At 40.7% G+C, this 21,238-nt stretch overlaps 2 protein-coding genes across 2 annotated transcripts in view; both read left to right on the top strand.

The window, feature by feature from the left end:
* The window catches only part of LOC143284521 (protein deacetylase HDAC6-like), a 44,329-nt gene extending 40,334 nt beyond the window's left edge, over positions 1-3,995 (top strand). The window contains exons 30-31 of the mRNA XM_076591231.1: positions 906-963; positions 2,132-3,995. Of these exons, the coding sequence (XP_076447346.1) occupies positions 906-963; positions 2,132-2,168 (95 nt within the window). The 3' untranslated portion in view covers positions 2,169-3,995. The remainder of the gene's footprint in view (positions 1-905; positions 964-2,131) is intronic.
* An 8,734-nt stretch (positions 3,996-12,729) lies between these two features.
* LOC143284519 (protein deacetylase HDAC6-like) overlaps positions 12,730-21,238 on the top strand; it is a 302,600-nt gene continuing 294,091 nt past the window's right edge. Inside the window, exons 1-4 of the mRNA XM_076591227.1 lie at positions 12,730-12,754; positions 13,575-13,838; positions 15,479-15,513; positions 20,209-20,350. Of these exons, the coding sequence (XP_076447342.1) occupies positions 13,608-13,838; positions 15,479-15,513; positions 20,209-20,350 (408 nt within the window). The 5' untranslated portion in view covers positions 12,730-12,754; positions 13,575-13,607. The remainder of the gene's footprint in view (positions 12,755-13,574; positions 13,839-15,478; positions 15,514-20,208; positions 20,351-21,238) is intronic.

Raw genomic sequence — 21,238 nt, 5'->3', positions numbered from 1 at the left:
GAGAGAGAGAGAGAGAGATGACTCATAGCAACCTATACACACACAATCAAAGTTATTGAGTCACACAGGTACATGCTGTTAGAGAAAGGGATGGAAGGGGGCTATAGCTGAAGACAGACGAAAGGGACAGGGGGGTGGGGGTGGGGGGGCTGGTAGTGGGAGAGTAGTGGGGTAGTGAGGCTATTGAAAGTAAAACTTTTTTATTTTCCTTCACTAATTGCAAATTAAACCTTCTGAAATCACTATTAAAAAGGTATGGGTCGTGCATGACCCACACGAGCTTTCGATGGGTGACCACGTTTTTTCCTCTTTAAAAAGCGTAGGTCATACACGACCCTCACAAGCGTCCGTGTGTAGTTAAAACGCCACCTTTAATTACTCATTAACTGATTAATGAATTTTTTTTCATTTTTTTAGCAAAAGTTGGCCTTTTAGGTGTAGGAAGCATTTCTGAAATTTCGTAGAACAATATTAAGAATTGGGTGAGATATTTGCGTTTTTGTACCCTTCTGGGTCGTGTACGACCCACGATAGCCAGCGAAGGTTAATGCCTTGAAAATTGTGTTTCCTGATGGGAGTGTGCAAAAAGCCACTTGGGAAAATGCCTCCTCTCTCAGTCTCTTACACACTCTCTCTTTCTCTCTCTCTCTTTCACTCTCTGTCTCTGCTTCTCTCTGTCTATGTCTTAGACCATCTTTCTCTCTGGCTTTGAACTGCTTTTCCTGTTTCACTATTATAATTGAATTACATCTTCACATAACACATGATAGGAAAAAAAATTATGAGCATTGTTTGTCATTGTCCACAGCTATTGGCACAGTATTGATGTCAGTCTGTTTCTTCATGCTGAAGTGAGGACTGATCTCATTTAAAAAGCTTGCATTGTTGTTGTTGTTTTTTTCCAGTGAAAATCCCATCGGTGGAGAGTGAAACAGCATTGTTGAGCACATCATCAAGTGAGAGGTCTGTATGAATTCACAGATCATCTTTTACTCTGTGTTTCTGTTTTGGCTGTCTTGGTTCTGTTGGATTTGTTTGTTTTTATGTAGAGGTTCTTTATGTATTTTGGTTTATGTGTATCAATAGTAGTCTTCAATTTTTTTTTTTTTTTTTTTTACTTTCCACTCAGGGTATGTGGTGAGACAAAAAAAAAAAAAAAAAAAGGAGTGAGTATCCACATGCTTGAAACTACATTTGTATACATATGAATATTGATTGATTGATTGATATGGATACTTATATAGCGCCTATCCACGGTCAGAGACCAAGCTCTAAGCGCTTTACAAACACGGGGGTCATTCTGCTGTCTACCTGGTAGAGCTGACTGACAGTTGCCATTGGGCGCTGATCATTCGTTTCCTGTTTCATTCAATCAGATTTCAGGCACACACACATACACACTCAGACAAACATGTAACATTTAACATTTTTCGTGGATGACTGTTTTGTTTATTTACCCTGCCAAGTAGGCAGCCATACTCTGATTTTGGGGGTCATGTGGGGGTGGGGTTGGATGCTGGTATGTTCTTGTTTCCATAACCTGCCGAACACTGACATGGATTACAGGATATTTAATGTGCGTATTTGATCTTCTACGTGCGTATACACACAAAGGGGGTTCAGGCACTAGCAGTTCTGCACATACATTGACCTGGGAGATCAGAAAAATCTCCACCCTTCACCCACCAGGCACCAGAGATTCGAATCCGAGACCCTCAGATTGAAAGTCCAACGCTTTAACCATTTGGCTGTTGCTCCCGTCTGTTAGTGTGTGTGAATGTCGGTACGTTTGAATGTGTATGCATGCATATGTTAATTAAGCTTGAGTGCATATTTATACCTGTTTTATGGTGGATGAGGACTGAGAACTTAATTTAAGGAATTAAACAGTCTACACTGAACAGCACATTGAAGATCGTTTGAATTCAAAATAGCTTGAAACCCTCATAAAATTTAACTCTTTGTGATCAGTCTAGTTTCCTGGACCAGTCCAGACATGGGTTTTTTTTTTCAAAATTATTTTATTTCTTAATAAACTATGATGATACTTGATTTTTAAAGTGGTTACAATCAAATTAAAGTTGAAACAGAAATGGATATTGAGATATTTTCTCCTGTGTTTCTGTTGCAGAAAATGTGGCAGCAGTGAAGTTGACAACAGCAGCTGACTTGTGACTGGTTTGACTTGATCGTCCACCATTTCTGTGGCTGAAGCTGGACAACCAGAAAACAGAATACTAAAACTTTCAGAGGAGATGTTCAATCATCTTCTTCCATGGCAGAAATAATATACTGCTGCAAAAAACAAAAAGAAAAAGTGTGATATAAGAACCGTTGGAGAGTTGTTGTCAGCTAGTCCGTTCCTTTCTTAACCTGGTTTTTCCAGTGGTCACAGTCACATTGCTTTTTGAAAATCTTGATGATGATTATTGTGATTTTACTGGGATTTACTCAACATGTACTACTCTAATTATGGCATGAAACACCAGGTAACTGTCTTTGAGTATAAATGATGACAATGTCTTTGAGTATAAATGATGACAATGATTGGTTATCTGTTTTCTTTTGTTTTGGTGATGGTGTTGGTTGTAATTCACAAGTTTTGTTGTTGTTTTAAATGAGTTAGTGTTTATGTGATCGCAGTGTGTGTGTGTGTGCGCACGTGCATGTGTGTGTGTGCATGCATGTGAAATATAACTCATGGTAATCAGCCATTTTCTATTCTTTTTTTTCATCACAATTTTAGAAATTAAAAAAAAATCATGGTATTTGTTTATTGTTATATCCTGATTCTCTTAACTGATGGTCTTAGTGAAGGTGTTCATTTTTTATTCCAAATCAAGTGTCACTAATCAGCGGTCATTTCAGACGTTCCAAATTCAACATTGCCTCAATAAGCAAAGCATACTTGGATGTGACTGCACTTATGATATTTGCTGATACAGGTGACCCCCTTGGCTTGAAGCAGACCACTGGAAAAAAAATGAAGAGACAAACTGAATCAAAATGTCACAGATTATTTATATAAATCGCTAGCTCTCTAATTCTGTGTATGTGTGTGTGTGTATGTTGCGGTTCAGTGTAGTATTCTTCTTCTTCATTTGTGGGCTGCAACTCCCTCGTTCATTAGTATGTACACAAATGGGCTTTTATGTGTATGGCCGTTTTTACCCCACCATGTTTTTACCCTGTTATCAGGGTAAGATGTATAATTGTGCTTTTTAATCCCAAACCTACATCCACCCCTTCCTCTTTGGTAGCTGTGAACACAACGACCGGTCGATGATACTGCCCTGAGCTCAGCTGTCATTTTGTGACTTTGTATCTCACATCACCAGTGTTTAGACTGGATGTCCTTGTCACAACCACTACTGCTTTGTTTTTCTCACAGCCTTTTGTCTTGTTACAGTTATCATCAACTGATTGGGTTAACTGTTGACAGGTTGTAAAATGGAATATGTTAGAGGAGGATTCATGTGTTGTGCAATGGATGGACTGATAGAAATTTGCATTTGTTTTTAGTGAGACAGAATGAAGAAAAAATAAAAGGATGTTGGTAATCATTTCTATCCATTGGCATTAAACCCTTTTACACAATTGCTGGATAATTGATAAAGCTCAGGGGGTGATGATTTTTGCATCTTTTTAACAATGTTAGAGTGGATAAAAGAATGTTGCAGCTCTTCTTTTGATGTGTCTTAGAAGGAAATGTTGATGATATATTGTCTTGAATTGTTGGTCACAAGCTCTGATTTGGGTGTTGGGTTTATGCAAATGTGTTGTAGCTTAGATTAATCAGTCCACAAGCTTTGACAGTTCCTTGAAAGTGAAACTGATGGTCACTGCTGAAAGTTGTGGATATGATAACACTGTAATTCAGTATGAGAATACTGTAATGAATGTTGTTGTTCTTTATTAAAGCATGTCAACTACTGCAACATTGCCACTGCGGCAACTGAAGTGATGCTGCCTTTTTGTCTGAGATTAAAAAAAAAAGATTATGTTGCTTGTTTCTTACATGATCATGTGAGCATTCATTGTATATCTGTTAAAACGATTTTTTTAAATCTTCGAGCTGTTCACTTTCTGACTGTAACATTTGTATTTGTATTTGTATTTCTTTTTATCACAACAGATGTCTCTGTGTGAAATTCGGGCCGCTCTCCATAGGGAGAGCGTGTCGTTACACTACAGCGCCACCCATTTTTTTTGGGTATTTTTTCCTGCGTGCAGTTTTATTTGTTTTTCCTGTTGAAGTGGATTTTTCTACAGAATTTTGCCAGGAACAACCCTTTTGTTGCCGTGGGTTCTTTTACGTGCACTAAGTGCATGCTGCACACAGGACCTTGGTTTATCATCTCATCCGAACACACACACACACACACACACACACACATATGCAGACAACTTGAAGGTGGTGGATATAATGTTGCAAAAGCATTAGAACCAGGATCATCAGCAAATAATGCATTGATTTACATCAGAAATGGCAGAAAATATCTGAGAATTATGGAACAATGGCTGCAGTCTTTGAAAGCGTTATTTTGTGGTCTTTTTTTTTTCTTCTTTCTGTTATTTTTTTCCCATTCATTGTTGAGTTTCACATATCTTTTTACATTCTCTCTCCTTATCCTACCTTTCAGACACTTTGGAGGAATGGCAGTTTGTGCCTCAGTCATGATACAGCAGCTCTCTGTCCTCAGTCAAATGACACATCAGCCTGACAAAGATCAATACAATGTAAACCTACCAGTTCCTTTGCCAGATAATTATACATCAGTTCCATGCCTTCCATGGCATGTATGTCTGACAATCCATGAAGTACAGTTACCTGTTCCTATGCCTGATACAGGTTCTTGTCTTCCATTTGACTGGAGAATCAAACTGAGTATCTTGTTATCTGAATGAGAAAAACTGATGTCCTGCATGCAGCACACAGTTGGTGCACTGAAAAGGATCCCATGGCAACTAAAGAGTCGATCTCTGGCAAAGGTCTATAGAGGAAATTCACTCTGATACACTCATACAGTTATAAACAGCAACACAAATATGCACTCAAGGCCTGACTAGCACATTGGGTTATGTTGCTGGTTAGGCATCAGCCTAGCAAATGTGGTGTGGTGTAGATGGGTTTGTCCAAAATGCAGTAACGCCTTCTTGAGAAACTTTGACTAAAAACTGATTTCTCAGTTACATGTTAGTCGGACAATTGTCCAAGATCACTACAATTGTACAAAGTACATTTACCTGTGCACACCTGTTTCTGTGCGTAAAGTTCACACCTGTTAACGTGCACACAAAGTGCACACCTGTTCCTGTGCCTGGTACAGCAGTTAGCTTGCAAACAAAGCACCTACCTGTTCCTGTTCCTGGTATAGCAGGTAATGTGCACACAAAGTGTCTACCTGTTTCTGAGCACATATGTTAATCAACTTAATGTACAGAAAGCGCCTACCTGTTCCCATGTACAAAGTGCACACCTGTTAATGTACACATAAAGTGGCCTACCCGTTCCTGTGCTCACCTGTTATTGTGCACACAAAGCCCCTACATGTTCCTGTGCACAAACAGCACACCTGTTAGTGTACACATAAAGCGCCTACCTGTTCCTTGGTACAAAGTGCACACCTGTTAACGTACACACAAAGCGCCTACCTGTTCCTGTGCCTGGTACAGCAGTTAATGTACACACAAAGCACCTACTTGTTCCTGTGCACACCTGTTAATGTACACACAAAGTACCTGTCTGTTCCTGCCCACAAAGTGCACACGTGTTAACGTACACACAAAGCAGCCTACCTGTTCTTATGCACACCTGTTAACGTACACACAAAGCGCCTACCTGCTCCTATGCCTGGTACAGCAGCTCCATGTCACTGACAGCTTTGGCACGCTGTGCCCCCAGCACGCAGATGGTGCACAGCAGCCTGTGGTAGTCTGGGTAGCTCTGCACGGCCACGCAGTCCGACTCGAAGCAGTATGGGTCACCAAGCAATTCGTCCACGCTGTCATAGTTTGATGATTCGCACACTGTTCCAGTCTCGCTCTCCATTTTTTTTCCACCCTTACATATTTGAGTTTATTTCTGTTAAAAGCTAAATCTCATGATCCCCTTCTCTCCCTCTCTATGGCCTGAGAGAGAGAGAGGGAAGAAGAAGAAGAAACGTCAACATTCTTTATTTCAAGGATAACAGATATGCACTGGTGTGCTTGTTTACATCCAGTCCCTGCCCTGAACGCACTCACACACACACACACATTATGATCTCCAGAACTTTATGATCACTGACGTTTTCAATAGATTCACCTTTAATTTGGATGGAAGGAAAATTATATATAGTGTTTTGCCTCTTTTGTCTGGTTGTGATTAATGTGCATTTTGCTTTTTGAGGGTGAAGAGACTGAACGTCGTTTATATATATTGAGAATAGTAATGGGCCTAGAACAGACCCCTGAGGAATGCCATAATCAAGTGTTGTCGGTGCGGAGATTGATGCACTCATTGTCACGCAGAGAGAGAGAGAGTGTGTGTGAGACAGAGAGAGAGAGAGAGAGATGATGATGATGATAAAGATGATGTTGATCCTGTCGACTTAATACAGTTTTGTGCTATCATCTCATTGTGCCCTCTCTGGGCAAACTGAAGTGTCAATCAAGTGGACTCCAAACAACAGCAAACTACCCCCCGCCCCCCCCCCACCCCCCCACAATCCTCCTAATTCTGTTAAACTTAGAACTAATTAAAACAGCCCACTCGGAACCACCCTCCGGAAAAGAATTTGTGTAGCAGATTCATCGACAAGTCGATGTTGGCTACCCATCCAAAAGAATAAGAAGACGCAAATGTGACTGTGGCCACACAAAGGAAATTGTACCATCTTTTTTTTTTTTTTTAATCACCCACATTACATCAAAGAATCGCCGATTACATTCTGATTTCTCTGTTCAAGATATCCAGCTTATCGTATTTAATAAATGATCACAATAACAAACACAAGAAACAAATAAAGAGATTCTGCCATCTCATCCTCTTGTTTTGAAGTGTTGACTACAAGGCGACGAACGGACACTCACGATTGTAGTAGTTATACTTGAGATTAGAAAAGAGAGATAAACCACTCGCGGCAGGCCCCTTCTTACTGTCTATAACAGTGCTGAAGCCATTTTGGGGCACACACGCAGTGCGGAAGGGTGGGGGTAAATCACCCTCTCCTTCCCCACCTGAAGGAAACGAGTCGGTTCTGACGGTTCAGCTGCAGTAAAGCGAAAGTTAAGTTATGCCTGGAATTTACCACGTGTAGTAAGATTCGCTGTATACAATGAAAACCGATTCATTTTTGCTTGGTTTTTAGCACGTTTGCATCTGCTTGAATGTAGATAATATAAAAAGAAAATAAAGCAGCTCCCCCCCCCCCCCCCCCCCCCCCAGCGCAATGTTGCACATGAGAGAGACAGTTGTAAATTATTGAACTGCGTTTTCGTAACGCTACTTTTTCTTCACACTTTCTGGTTTACATCACCATTTCTTCAACAACAAATATATATATATATATATATATATATATATATATATATATATATATATCAAAACATAAAACACATATTCAGCTCTGTCTCTCTTCTAACATCTGTCTATACATACATACATACATACATACATGAATACATACATACATAATTTCATATAGATCTATCAGTATGTAAATCTAAATCTATCTATATGTACATAATCATATATATAATTCATATATATACGAACGCTTCATGTTGCCCGAGCAGACCGTTGTATTGTGCTCTTTCTCTCTCTCTAAGTCTCTGTCTCTCTCTCTCGGGAGTTTTACATGGCTGTTAAAAGCATCTACGATTCTGTACTTGTATGTGTTCGTGACAAAGGTATTTATTCAGACTTTTTTCAGTGTCCGTTTCAGTTTCAGTAGCTCAAGGAGGCGTCACTGCGTTCGGACAAAACCATATACGCTACACCACATCTGCCAAGCAGATGCCTGACCAGCAGCGTAACCCAACGCGCTTAGTCAGGCCTTGAGAACATTAAAAACAAAAAAAAACAAAAAAAAAAACACCGGGGGAATAAATAATAGATAAGCTTGCATAAATAAATAAATAAATAATAATTATAATATAGAAAAAGGTAGTAGTAATAAAATTAGTAATACTAATAAAATGATAATAATAAAACATAAATAAATAAATAAATAAGACAACAATGGTGATAAATAAGCAAATAAATGTAAAATATGAAGACACACATTCACACATACACCCACACATGCATAACAGAAATGCACCAGACATGCAGTTTCACGTATATGAAAGCACAGTCAAATACATATAAACGTACATGAGCTCCAACACACACACACACACACACACGCATTACCGTGCACCTCCTCTACCCCCCTCCTCCACACACTCATTTCTAGTCTAAGTATCGCAGCTTCCACGGCACACACACACACACACACACACACACACACAGACACACACTCACAGAGATGAACACTTACTTGTACAAGCACATATGAAAGCACAGTCAAATACATATAAACGTACATGAGCTCCAACACACACACACACACACACACACACACACATTACCTTGCACCTCCTCTACCCCCTCCTCCACACACTCATTTCTAGTCTACGTATCGCAGCTTCCACGGCACACACACACACACACACAAACACACACTCACAGAGATGAACACTTACTTGTACAAGCACACACACATACGCCCATATCTCCCACCCCCAACCCCACACACGTACATACAAAGATATATATATATATATATATATATATGTATATACATATATATACACGTTCCAATATCCTGTTGCTCCCACAGCATGCATACACTCACATACCTCATCCTCTACCCCACCTCCCCCCGCACTCCCACCTCCCCTCACACACACACACACACACACACACACGTACACATATCTCTCCTGACACTTGTGTACAATTTCACTCTCGCGCATTCACAAACGCACTCAAAAGCACAGACCCACACATACACACAAACACACACAGCCGCCACTGACTGGCCGCAAAAGGGATGGGAAAAGATCTCTGATGCCAAGAACGTGGCGTCTAGTGTGTTGCTCGGTCTATTGTATTTGGAAAGGCCCACAGAGACTCTGTTCCGTTTTGAAGAAATTTGCGCAATGTTGGTTTGGAAATGATGCCGATATTTGTTTGATTTGCAAAGCATCGTGCTCTACCTTTCATGTTAGATTTGCGGCCGCTCCCTCTCTCTGCTTCTATTTCTTTGAGGCGATCGATGGTGTGATGGCCTTGTACCTGTTCTTTTTGGTATTCTTTGACTTTTCTGAGGATTTCCGATTTTCCTAGATGTAGGCTGCTCGTTGGTGTTGCGTTACCAGCAAGTCTGTCAGCTCGCTCATTTCCCTTAACACCTGCATGTCCCGGGCAGTATGACCATGTGAGTTTTTTAATCTGAAAGTTGCGCATTGCGTTATGCCACTCTGGGCTTCCCATTCCGTTTTCAATTTTCTGTATGAGGTTCATTGAGTCGGTTAGAATCATGGCATGTTGGTTTCCGGGCGTATGGAAGGACGATAGCCACTGGAGGGCATGTGTCACAGCTTCAACTTCCATCGTTAGGCTGGAGGTTGTGACTTTGTAGGCAGCATTCTCTTCCCAAATTGTTTTTCCATTTTGTTTCGCAGTGAATCCCCAGCCAGACTGGTCTTTGGTGACTGAGCCATCTGTGTATATGATGATGTCCTCTTCTTTACTGTTTTCTTCTATAAGCAGCTTCACTTCCGCATCAGTTTTGCCCTCTGGCCATTCCCGACAATGTCTTCCTAGAGTGGGTGAAATGACTGTGTTGAATAGATGGTTGAGGTTTTCGGGGTTTTTCTCCCATTCTTTTGTTTCTTTCAGGTCTTGAAGTCGGCATACTAGCTGGATTGTGTCTTCTGCTTGCCCCATCCATGATCTTCCTCGTCCTAGACGGCTGCCTTTTTGTTCTTTGACTGCGTCATGCAGTGGGTTTTGAGGGTTTTCTAATGCTTTGAAGTAGGTCTTGACCTGTTCTAACTTGTTTCTGGCCTGCACTGAAGGAAGGTCAAGCAGGTATCGCATGGTTTCTGTGGGCGTGTCTTTTGTTGTTCCAAGGATCAGCCTCATAGCTTCATTTTGGACTCTTTCTAATTTTAGGAGGTTGCTTTGAGACGGTGTTGTTAGCCCAAGTCCGTAGTCGATCACACTGAGGACGAGTGATTGGTATAGCAGGAAGAGGTGGCGTTGTTCAATTCCTTTGGTTGCCATTGCTTTTAAGACTGAAAGGCCCTTTTTGCATTTGAGAACAGTGTTTTCCGTATGTTTTCTGAAGGTCAGCATCCTGTCGAAGTGTATTCCTAGGTAGCGTAGGCATTCAGTTTTCTCAATTTGATTCCCATCGAATGACACAGAAGGTGGTGATTTGCTCGCGGTTTTGTTGTTGAGGGTGCACAGCAACGTTTGGGCTTTCGCTGGATTGATGGAAGATCCTGTGTCTTTGCACCATTGAGCAATATTGTTTAGTTGTTTCTGGACGGCTTCAGTTCTTTCCTGAGCATTTTTCGAAGTTTTGAAGACCAGGCCGTCATCCGCAAGGGTAAGCACCCGAGCAATTCCATTGTTGTTTAAGTCTGCAAGGCCCTTCGTGTAGACATTGTAGAGGACAGGAGAGAGTGGAGACCCTTGTGGCAGTCCCATGGATAGTTTAGAAGGTGCAGACATCCAATCTCCGAGGCGTAGGACGACGGTTCTTTCCTGAAGCGCTGCTGCTATCCATCTTGTCAGTGTCAAACTTACTCCATACCTTAGTAGCAGCTCCATGAGGTGCGCAAACTGGACTTTATTGTAGGCATCTTCAAGGTCAATTGCTACTGCTAGTGTTTCTTCTTTTCTTTGAAATCCTTCATACACCTCATATGCAAAAGCAGCTGCATTTTCCCATGTGGACTTGCCTGTTCTGTAACCACCTTGATTTGAAGGGAGAATGTGCCTGTGTTCAAGATCCCTTGCAAGTTTCCTGGCTATCATGCGTTCCATGAGCTTTCCAACAATGTTTTGCATGGTTAGGATCCGGTAGCCGCTTACCTGACGATGGTCCTTTCCTGGTTTTGGTATGGGTTTTAAGAAGCTGTGTGTCCAGTCCTCCGGCACCTGTCCATTGTGGAAACTGTTTTGATATAGATTGAAAAGTTTGCTTCTGTCTTCTTCCGATAGCTCCTTGATGTCTGAGTAACGAACTTTGTCTGGGCCAGGAGCCGATTCTTTCTTGCATTTAGCTATTGCCTCGTTTAGATCATCCATTGTCAAGTCATCATCAGGTCCAGTCTGCATAAGGGTTTGGTTTAACTCTTCAACATATTTCTTTTTCTCATCTAAGTTTCTTTGATCACTCTGTTGTATGAAACGTTTGAGCAAGGCAGATCCTTTTTCTTCATTTGTCTTAAGCTTGGTTCCATCAGTGTCTAACATGTCTGGGGTTGTTGTTGTGCACGTTTTCCCTTCCATGCGACGATAAAATTGCCAGAACTCTGTCAATGTTGTGTCATAACTGAGTGCCTCGCAAAACTGTTTCCACTTGTCATTTTTGGCCTCTTGAGCAATGACTTCAAACTGTTTAGTTTTTTCTTTCATTTTTGTTTCAATATCTTTGTCCGGAGATGGTTTTGTTCTTTCTTTTTGCCAAAGTTTGACAGCCGCATGTTTTTCTATCCAGGCTCTCTCTGTGTCGGTATTCCACCATGGGGGCTGAATAGTTTGCATCCTGTTCAGTGCCGTTCTTTTGTTTCTTCTGCGTCTTAATTTTTCGATGACGGTTGTCTCTTTGGTTTCATACTGAAATGGATCACGCAGTTTCATACAGGGTTTATCGGACAGTTTCTGTAGACTGAAAGCTACCGGGAGGTGGTCGCTGCCTTGGTATGGAAGTGTCTCTGCATTCATTTCTGCTCTTCAGTGTCCAAGAGGGGTTAAACAAGGTTGTATGCTAAGCTCACAGCTGTTTTCCTTTTTCATCGGTGAATTGGCGGTGGAGTTATCAAAGAAGGGGAGACATGGAATACAAATGATACCTGGCGCAACTCTTAATGCTATTTGCTGATGATGTTGTTCTCTTGTCTGACACACCCATAGGGTTACAAAATCAGTTAAATGCCCTTAAGCAAGAAACAGACAGACTACAACAAACAGTGAATCTCGATAAGACCAATATTATAGTTTTCCGCAATGGAGGTCATCTTTCGACTCGTGAAAAATGGTGCTGTGGTGATAGGGAAATAAAAGTAACCAATACATATAAATATTTAGGAATGTTATTCACAACAAAATTGAGTTTGACATCTGCGTGGGATGAAGCAAACAGAAAAGGGAAAAAAAGTGTAATCCAAATTATAAAATCACTCAGGAGACTGCGTTCGACTGACGCTTTCCCTTAGTTTGGGCGGGGCAAAGGCAGCTCATGAATAATGAATGCGTCTCGCGGCGCAGGCTGCCTGGCTTCAGCAATTTCTGCAAGTGGTTTATCTCTCTTTTCTAATCTCCGGTTATACCCCTTGTCACGAATTTGAGAGGCCAGGCACCGAACGCACGCACGCACACACAGTTTACACACACACACACACACACACACACTGTTTGGGGAGTATTTTGTATCTAACGCAAGGACTCAGAATTTGGGACACTAAAATAGGACATCACCCCAAGGCCAACGTATGTCAACTGTGCTGCCATTTGATTTTCAATTTGGGTAAATGATTTTGTCATAAAGAGGCGTGTCCACGGACAACATGACAACAACAAATAGCATTGTACTTGCAGTGTATGTTCAAAACGTCAGTCCATCAATTTTGTTCTGAATACGAGGAGGTAATTAAGCTTTTCGTTGTCTTGTACCTTCAGACCATGAATTAAAGTCACAGTGAAACTTTGGAGGTAACTTATAGGCTGTCCAGTTTCTGTAATTTAAACTATTGACCAGTTCAAGAATCTTCTAGACAATGACTCTAAATCATTAATAAAACCATTCGCAACCCTAAACGATTTCTATATTAAGAAGGAGCGTTGAAAAGCCAAAAAGGCTTAAAAAAAAAAAAAAAAAAAAAGTCCCAAATTCTGTACCTGTACCTGTACTTTTTCAAGACCTTTCGTTGTGTTTGATGCTGAAGAGTACAACAAAAAAACAGATTTGATCTGGCATGTATGGGATTAGCCCAGACGCATTGACTCTTCCCTGAAACAGAAACTGCATTTGCATTTGGTGCTGAATATGATTACTTCTAAAACCGAAACTGCACTTTAAGTTTGGTGCTGATTGATAACTTCCCTAAAACTGAAACTGTACTTGAATTTGGTGCTGAATTTAATTGATCGCCTCATTTGAACTGAATCTGCACTTGAATTGGATGCTGAATTTGATCGATTATCTCCATAAAACTGAAACTACACTTGAATTTGGTGCTGAATTTGATCTGTTGATCAGAGCAATCTGCTTCCAGCTTTCCACATCATAGGTTCATTTTGTCCTCCACAGACTGACAAGTGTGGAGGTGCTGAGAGCTTGAACATGGATGGGCATTGTTCTGATGACGACAAAACAGGCGGTGCAGACAAGGCGGCCAGTGACAAAGGCAACACGACACCAGCGACGTCCGATGCAGGAGACTACAACCCACTGAAGGACTTTTGCATGGATGTGGAGGTGAAAGAGCCATGGCGAGACAAGATGCGCCACACTCTGGAGGAGATGGGTGGACAGGATGTGATGTCTGGCATGAGCAAGAGCGTGGTGTACATGGTACGAGGATGGGCTGGGAGATGCTTTATTATTATTATTATTATTATTATTATTATTACTATTACTCTTCTTCTTATTATTATTATTATGATTACTTACTATTATTACGATTATTATTATTATTACTGTTATAATTATTATGATTACTATTATTATGATGATGATGATTATTATGATTACTATTATTATTATTAGTAGTAGTAGTAGTATGTTGTTGTTGTTATAAATGATGAATTGAGTTTTACTCTTTTGTGTGTGTGTTAATGATAATAATGATAATATTTATTTTCATCATCTTAGATGAACAGACTAAAAATTGATAAACAAACAATCTTTTTTGTTCTTGTTGATAAATTCAGTGTTTACTAACATACTATTAATTTTATATATTGTTAACATTTCATAGATTTTGTGTTTACTAAAGCTGCCAACTTTCACTGTCATTGTTAGTAAAAATGTGTCTTTGTTTCTTTTTTTCCTTCTTTTTTTTTTTTTTTTGAAAGATTATTTTTATTTTTTGAGGTTACATTGAAAAGAAAGTTTTGATTTCATTCAGTTCACAGCAGTCAAGAAAAGTCATGTGTAAATGTGAACAAAGTATGTTCAATAAGGAAAAGACATTCCATGCCAATGTAAGGTTATTGTTGGTTTTTATTTATTTTTTTATTATTATTTTTTAGATACATGTATATCTCACATTCTCTCATTGCATCCTCACCTTTCACACAGTTTAGACATTCTTAAACAACAACAACAACAATAGAAAAAAACAACAACAAGCAAACAAAAATACATTCATGAATAAACAATGTTGCTATAATTTATAAACTATTCCACTTCATAGCAGACAAGACATGTATAATACACACTATCGGTGAATGCTGTAACTTGATTGTTACATCAACTTTTTCATTATCCTCAGTTTGAACAGTTAACGAGAAAAAAAAAAAAAAAGCAATACCACTGGCAGTGATAGGGGATAGTAGTTGGTTTGATTTAGTTGTCAGAAGGTAAGAAGAGGAAGGATCTTTGCTTTGGAAACTCTGTTTGAGAACTTTTTTTTTCTTTAAAAAAAAACCCCACAAACTTAAATCAGTTCTTTTGCTGCTGCAGGTGTCTTTAGTTGACATTAAAGAGTTCATGTTGAAAAGAAATTGTAACAAAGCTTCACAGCTGCAGCCAGTTTGCCATGAAACAGAACAATGACTAACCTTCACCCCCTGACCACATTTGAAGGGAACAAGTCCACTGTGTTGTTTTGACATGAATCTAATTGTGTGACTGAGAGCAATGAGTCTAGGATATTTGGTGCTGGGGAGTGTATTTCACACAGAAATTTTGTGGTGTCTATACAGCATTTGATAAATCAAGTTTTCTTAAAACACTTTCTAAAACAGTGCATCAGCAGACTGCAGCACTGGCACTGAGTGAATAATTTTCACTACTTGACTGAGCGGATATGAAGATGTTTTGTCAGAAATGAATTGAATATATGAAAAAGATAAGAAAAAAAAAAGGAAAGCCAAAAGCGGGTGACTTTCACTTGCTGTACTTTTTAAAATGAGATTGGATTGTAATATCCAATTACTGTACAAAGTGATTATATCTTTCTTTCTTTCTTTTTAATTTTTTTTTTTTAGAACATAACTGAAGATGGGCCAGTTCAACACAATGGGTAAGAATCTGCAATTCTGTGTGTGTGTGTGTGTGTGTGTGTGTGTGTGTGTGTGTGTGTGGTGAAAGAGAGAGAGTGTGTGTGAATGTGTGTGTGTGTGTGTGTGTGTGTGTGTGTGTGTGTGTGTTTGTGGTGTACACTTAAATACACAAACATTTCTACTAGCAGACACATTTTCTTTTCTTTTCTTTTTTTTCTTTTTTTCTTTTTTTTTTTACCTTCATTTCTGGCAACTGTACACACTACAGTTACAGTGTTTGATGTACTGCGTGGTCACAGCTGATAGGCATGCTTGTACATATAAGTTTCAATTTCAGTTTCCAAAGAAGGTGTCACTGTATTCAGACAAATCCATTTATGCTACGCTACATCTACTAGGCAGGTGTGTGACCAGCAGCTTAACCCAACACGCTAAGTCATGTCTTGAGTGCAGGCATACATTTATGTACCTGTCACCATCAGAGTAGATTTCTTCTGCAGAATTTTAGTCAGAGAACAACACCTTCTCTTGCCATGGGTTCTTTTCTTGTGCACCAAATGTGCGCTGTACACATGACCTCATTGTATCATCCCACCCCATGCTTAGGTCAATTTTTCAGTCAAAGTTGGGAGAAAGGGTGAGACCGGGATTTGAACTCAGACCCGCACAGATGCTGTACTGGCAGATAAGTGTCTTAATAACCATTCTGCCACCTTCCTCAGAAGCATCACTTGAGTTGATGGAAGTTTATAATCCCATTGCACATATATGTATTCATTTTCATAAATTCATCCCAACCTTGCTTTCGGAGGATGACTGCGCTCACAGACAAAACTGCCTCATTCACACCTGAATGTATGTTCCTTCACATTTCAGTTGTGGCGGGTCCTCAGGGACCCACACACACTCCCTTCCCACCCACAGGGCTAAGGATGCCCTCTCTTGGTGCATGGAGGGACAAGGCAACCCAACTCATTTGCCTACAACAATCACCCACAGGGCTAGAGATGCCCTAACCTGGTACAAGGAGGGATGAGGCAGTCCATCTTAGAGGTGCCACTCCGGACACACATGCCCTTCATTCTTTCCAAGTTTTAGTGGGCCCAAAAACTGCCCACTGGGCAGGAGACAATCACCCTAAGTCCATCTCTTCCACTCCTCACTTGTAGCAGAAGGCCTGGGTAATCACTGTTTTCCTCTACAATCGGGAGAATGGCATATAGACGAGGACGGATGCGTCTCACAAAGCACAATGTACCGTGCATTACCCACAGGGGCGTACCTTTCTACCCACTCATACCGACACAGCAGATGCTGCATTCAAGCACATTAGTTCGCCCCTTCACCTTGCTTAAACAGAGATCCAGCATCGATGTCCCAAACAATTGGCGTTCGAAAGCACTTTCTGCACTTGGTCTTCCCTGCCCGATCCTTTCAGCCTCAACACACAACCACTGCTGTGGTTATAGATGGGCATTCCTTCTCAAGCACTGTCGTTCCAATGAGACACTCCCAGGGGTTTCTAGCCTAGGCAGGCTATCCCATCATGGAGCCCCAGCCTTCAGTCAAGGGCCTGTCAGAGGATGACTTTGTTGTCACTTCGGAAGCAAGCACCATGTCTTTCAGACACATAGTGGCACCACAAGACCCCGTCAACTCCTTCCGGCTTCCTTACATTTCAACATAACCTGCATGGTGGACACCTTCATCCCTGAAGCACACAGCAGCTGTTTCCTGATTTACCAATGCTGATTGGTGTCCTGCTAGGACCAGTATATGATAATCAGTCATGTACGACAATGACCATCAGATCAGCAGAGCAGTCAACTGCTGTCCTGACTATTCGGGCTTGAATCTGATTATACAATTTATAGTAGAGAGTGTTTTGCCCAAGTTGAATCCCCAGTCCCTCGATCAAGAGGGCCTTTGGACTCACCATAGGGACGGATCCCAAAGGCTACTTAGCCCTCAAGGCTACAGCACTAAGTCCCAGTGCAATTTGACTTCTAGTCTGAGAGACATAGTCCTTCATGAAAGACTAAGCTGCTAATGATTTCACTTTGCAATTCAGAAACCGCTGATAATACAGCTCTCAAATACTGTTGGCCATACTGAAAACACATGTCAAATCAGTGATTTGATGTAAATGGCCAGTACAACACATCTAGAGCCACTTTCCTCCCTGCCCCCGCCTTGTTCCATCTCAGACTTAGTGCGCACCACACACAGCCACAGGCCTGTCATGGATCCGGTCCCCTTTCTCACTAAAGAACCTTCAGCAAAAATTTTCCCCATGGAAACCCTCTTCCATTAGGAATTTCACCACAGAATGAGACTCAGTGACCTGCGGGCACATGAAGTGCACTCCCACAGCCTGATCCATCCCAGCCATTGATGCGGACAACTTTCTGCAGATTGCTCCAACATGCCACACTCAGGTAGAGAAGCCACCAAGCCTTCTGTATGCCCCTTCATGATGGTACCTACCTGGGCAATTACACAGCCCTGTCCCAGAGACACCAGGGACCTCAAGTTTCTTGTTGCCAAATGTCTGCCCTTCTATGCATAGGCAACATGCCAGTGCTGTCTTTTTTGGCAACAACAGAAGAGTGGGGGAGCTCATGTGATGGAGGAGCTGACAGGCGATAGGCGCTCCTACAGATATGGCTGTCACGCCTAAGGCAAAGCCCAACATGGTGGCCTACCTCTGTCTCGTGCCACAGTTTCCTCTAAACACATATACCACTTCCACTATCGGCCCACACCGATGTGGAATCATCAGATCAAACTACATGTGCACCTCCTTGCATTGACGTTTAACCGCGCTCAAGTGAGACAACCGTATAGCGTATATGTTTCCTTCCCTTCCTTTGATTCGAAGGGCTGTCAGTAAAGTGCAGATTCAACACACCGACCCAATTTTCTTTGCGCTACATTTATCAGCACAGCTGTGGTCCACAGACCTCTCCCACAATACAGCTGCAGACCTCAGTCTTCCTTGCCCGCACCAGTATCCTTAGGTGACACAGTACACTCTACCTTCATCGAATTCTACTTGAGGGACATGTATCGCTTCAGGGATGATGGCTCAAGAGGCGTTGCCTCTGCAGTGGCCACACAACAGGCCATCGCAGCGCACTGGCGATAGAACAGAAGGATTGAGACTTGATGCCTCCTCAGCCAGAGCACATGAAGTCAGAGCATGGTCCTTTTCTCTTGCCTTAGCACACTCAACACGTCATCTCAGCAAGTCATCATGGAGAGACGTTGCATGCCTGCGGGATGATGGCTCAAGAGGCATCGCTTTTGTGGTAGTTTCACAACAGGCCATCGCAGCACACAGACAGTAGATCAGGCGAGGCCTCCACCTTGTCATGCTATTCTGCACTAGTTGGGTCATGGTTAAGTATGTGTAATTAAAAGGAAATTTTCTATCTAAAATTACGTTTAAATAACATACTTACCATGACCCAAATTTAAGACGCCCCCGTCCTTCCCGCTTCCTGTTCTCCCTGCTTGCTGCGCTGGTGATGGCATATTGCCATCAAAAGAGGGCGCTAGCCAGGGGGACAAAGGGGAGGTTACCTACTTCCGGGAGGTTATCGGCCGTAGTACTTTTGTTTTCTCTGCATAGGCGGATAGTAGTTTGCACAGGACAGGAATGTCAGACCCCTGCCGGAGTCTGCACTATTTGGGTCACGGTAAGTATGTTATTTAAACGTAATTTTAGATAGAAAATTTCCTATTAAACACACACTCAGCATGCACTCGTGCACACATGCAGAGATGTGCTCTCTCTCTCTCTCTCTCTCTCTCTGTCTCTCTCTGTCTCTCTCTGACACACACACACACATGCAAACATAGATACATACTCTTTTTGATTAATTAATTAATTTTTTAATATAATATACCTTCTATACCTTTACATGCAGTGAATTTATTTTATTTCTACCTTTGTGCTTTAATGTTTTTACTTGTTCGCCTGTTAATTGGATGTTATTACCTGTAACATCTGCATCACCAAATTAATCACTTTTTTATATGTACAATGTTAAAGTTGTGTTTCTCTGTTCTCTTTATGTCCGCTGTATGTTTCTCACTTCGGTCATGTTTCTGTATGTGCATAAGTATGTGTGTGTGTGTGTGTGTTGGGTGGAGAGAGTGTGTGCATGTGTATGGATACGAATGTGTGAATGCGTTCGTTTTATTACTTTTTATGATGTTAGTGGTGATGATGGTGATTACTATTAATAGTAGTAGCAGTAGATATAGCAGTATTAACAACATTATTATTGTTGTGTCATTATCGTTAATGTTGTTATTGTTATTGTTGTCACAAGGACAGATTGGAAGACTGGGCGATGCCTAAAATCTTTATTCTTGAGTAATAAAGTTTTTGAATCTCTCTCTCTCTAATTATATATATATATATATATATATATATATATGTGTGTGTGTGTGTGTGTGTGTGTGTGTGTGTGTGTGTGTGTGTACATTTATACTTTTTTTGTACTCAGACATTTGCATCTGGTCTGTTTACCTGTCTGCACATTTATGCTTTGACACTTAAGCTCACCAGTCTATCTTTATACATTGAATGCATATGTTACATGACACACATTCACATGCAAGTGCACACACACACACACTCAGAGCTTTACCTACCGTTTACATATCAGATCTTTTCTCAGTTTTTCCCCCATGTGTGCTTTTAGGACTGGATTCATTTATGATGAGTTATTCACTCGCCACAAGTGTGAGTGGGACTCGGGTTACCCAGAGTGCCCTGAACGTGTGTCTCAGCCAGTCGCTCGATGCCAGGAACTGGGGCTGGTGGAACGCTGCGTCCAGATACCTGTAAGTCTCAATGAGTGGCTTTTATTCTTTTATTTTTATTTTTTAAATTTTTTATATATTTTTGACTCACTTGTGTAAACAAAGTGAGTCTATGTTTTAAGCCGGTATTCGGTTGTCTGTGTGTGTGTGTGTCTGTGTGTCCGTGGTAAACTTTAACATGACATTTTCTCTGCAAATACTTTGTCAGTTGACACCAAATTAGGCATAAAAATAGGAAAAATTCAGTTCTTTAAAGTCATCTTGTTTAAAACAATATTGCACCTCTGGGATGGGCACAAAAAAAAAGAAAAAAAAAGAAGCCTAATTATATGCAAACTGCATTTACTGTTATATTTATATTTTTTGTATTCTCTAAACTTGGCACTTTGATCTGATATTCTGACCCAACAACAAGAGCAATCATTATTATCATTTTTTGTTCAAACAGGAACTTCTTTTGCTAAGCATGGAAGTTTTATTTATTTTGCAAACGTTTTGGTGCAGCTGGTAAAAAAGGGAAATTACTCTGTAATTAATGCTAGGGGACTTAATTTGCTTTAAACTGATCTTTCTCATCTTAAACATTACATTTTGAAATTATACTCAATACATAAAAAGCTTGGATTTTTTAAAAAAGTGTATCACAAGTGAGCCTTGAAGGCCTTGCCTCTCTTTTTACTTGTGCTTCTTCTTCTTCCAACAAAATGTTTTAAAGGCGTGTCCATCTTAACAGGTAAATGATTTCAGAAATTACATGTTTTATGCATACATGAAAACATTTATGTTGTAGTATTTAAGTTTATGTTAAAACTTTACACCATTCCACATATAATTAGCGGTTAGTAACAGCAGTTATTTGCAGACCAGTTTGCTGAACTCTCTTTCTCTCTCTGTGTCTCTTTCTCTCCC

The sequence above is a fragment of the Babylonia areolata genome, chromosome 8 (genome assembly GCF_041734735.1).
Source record: "Babylonia areolata isolate BAREFJ2019XMU chromosome 8, ASM4173473v1, whole genome shotgun sequence".
In the NCBI taxonomy this organism is placed as follows: domain Eukaryota; kingdom Metazoa; phylum Mollusca; class Gastropoda; order Neogastropoda; family Buccinidae; genus Babylonia; species Babylonia areolata.
This window is presented reverse-complemented; position numbering and strand designations above follow the sequence as displayed.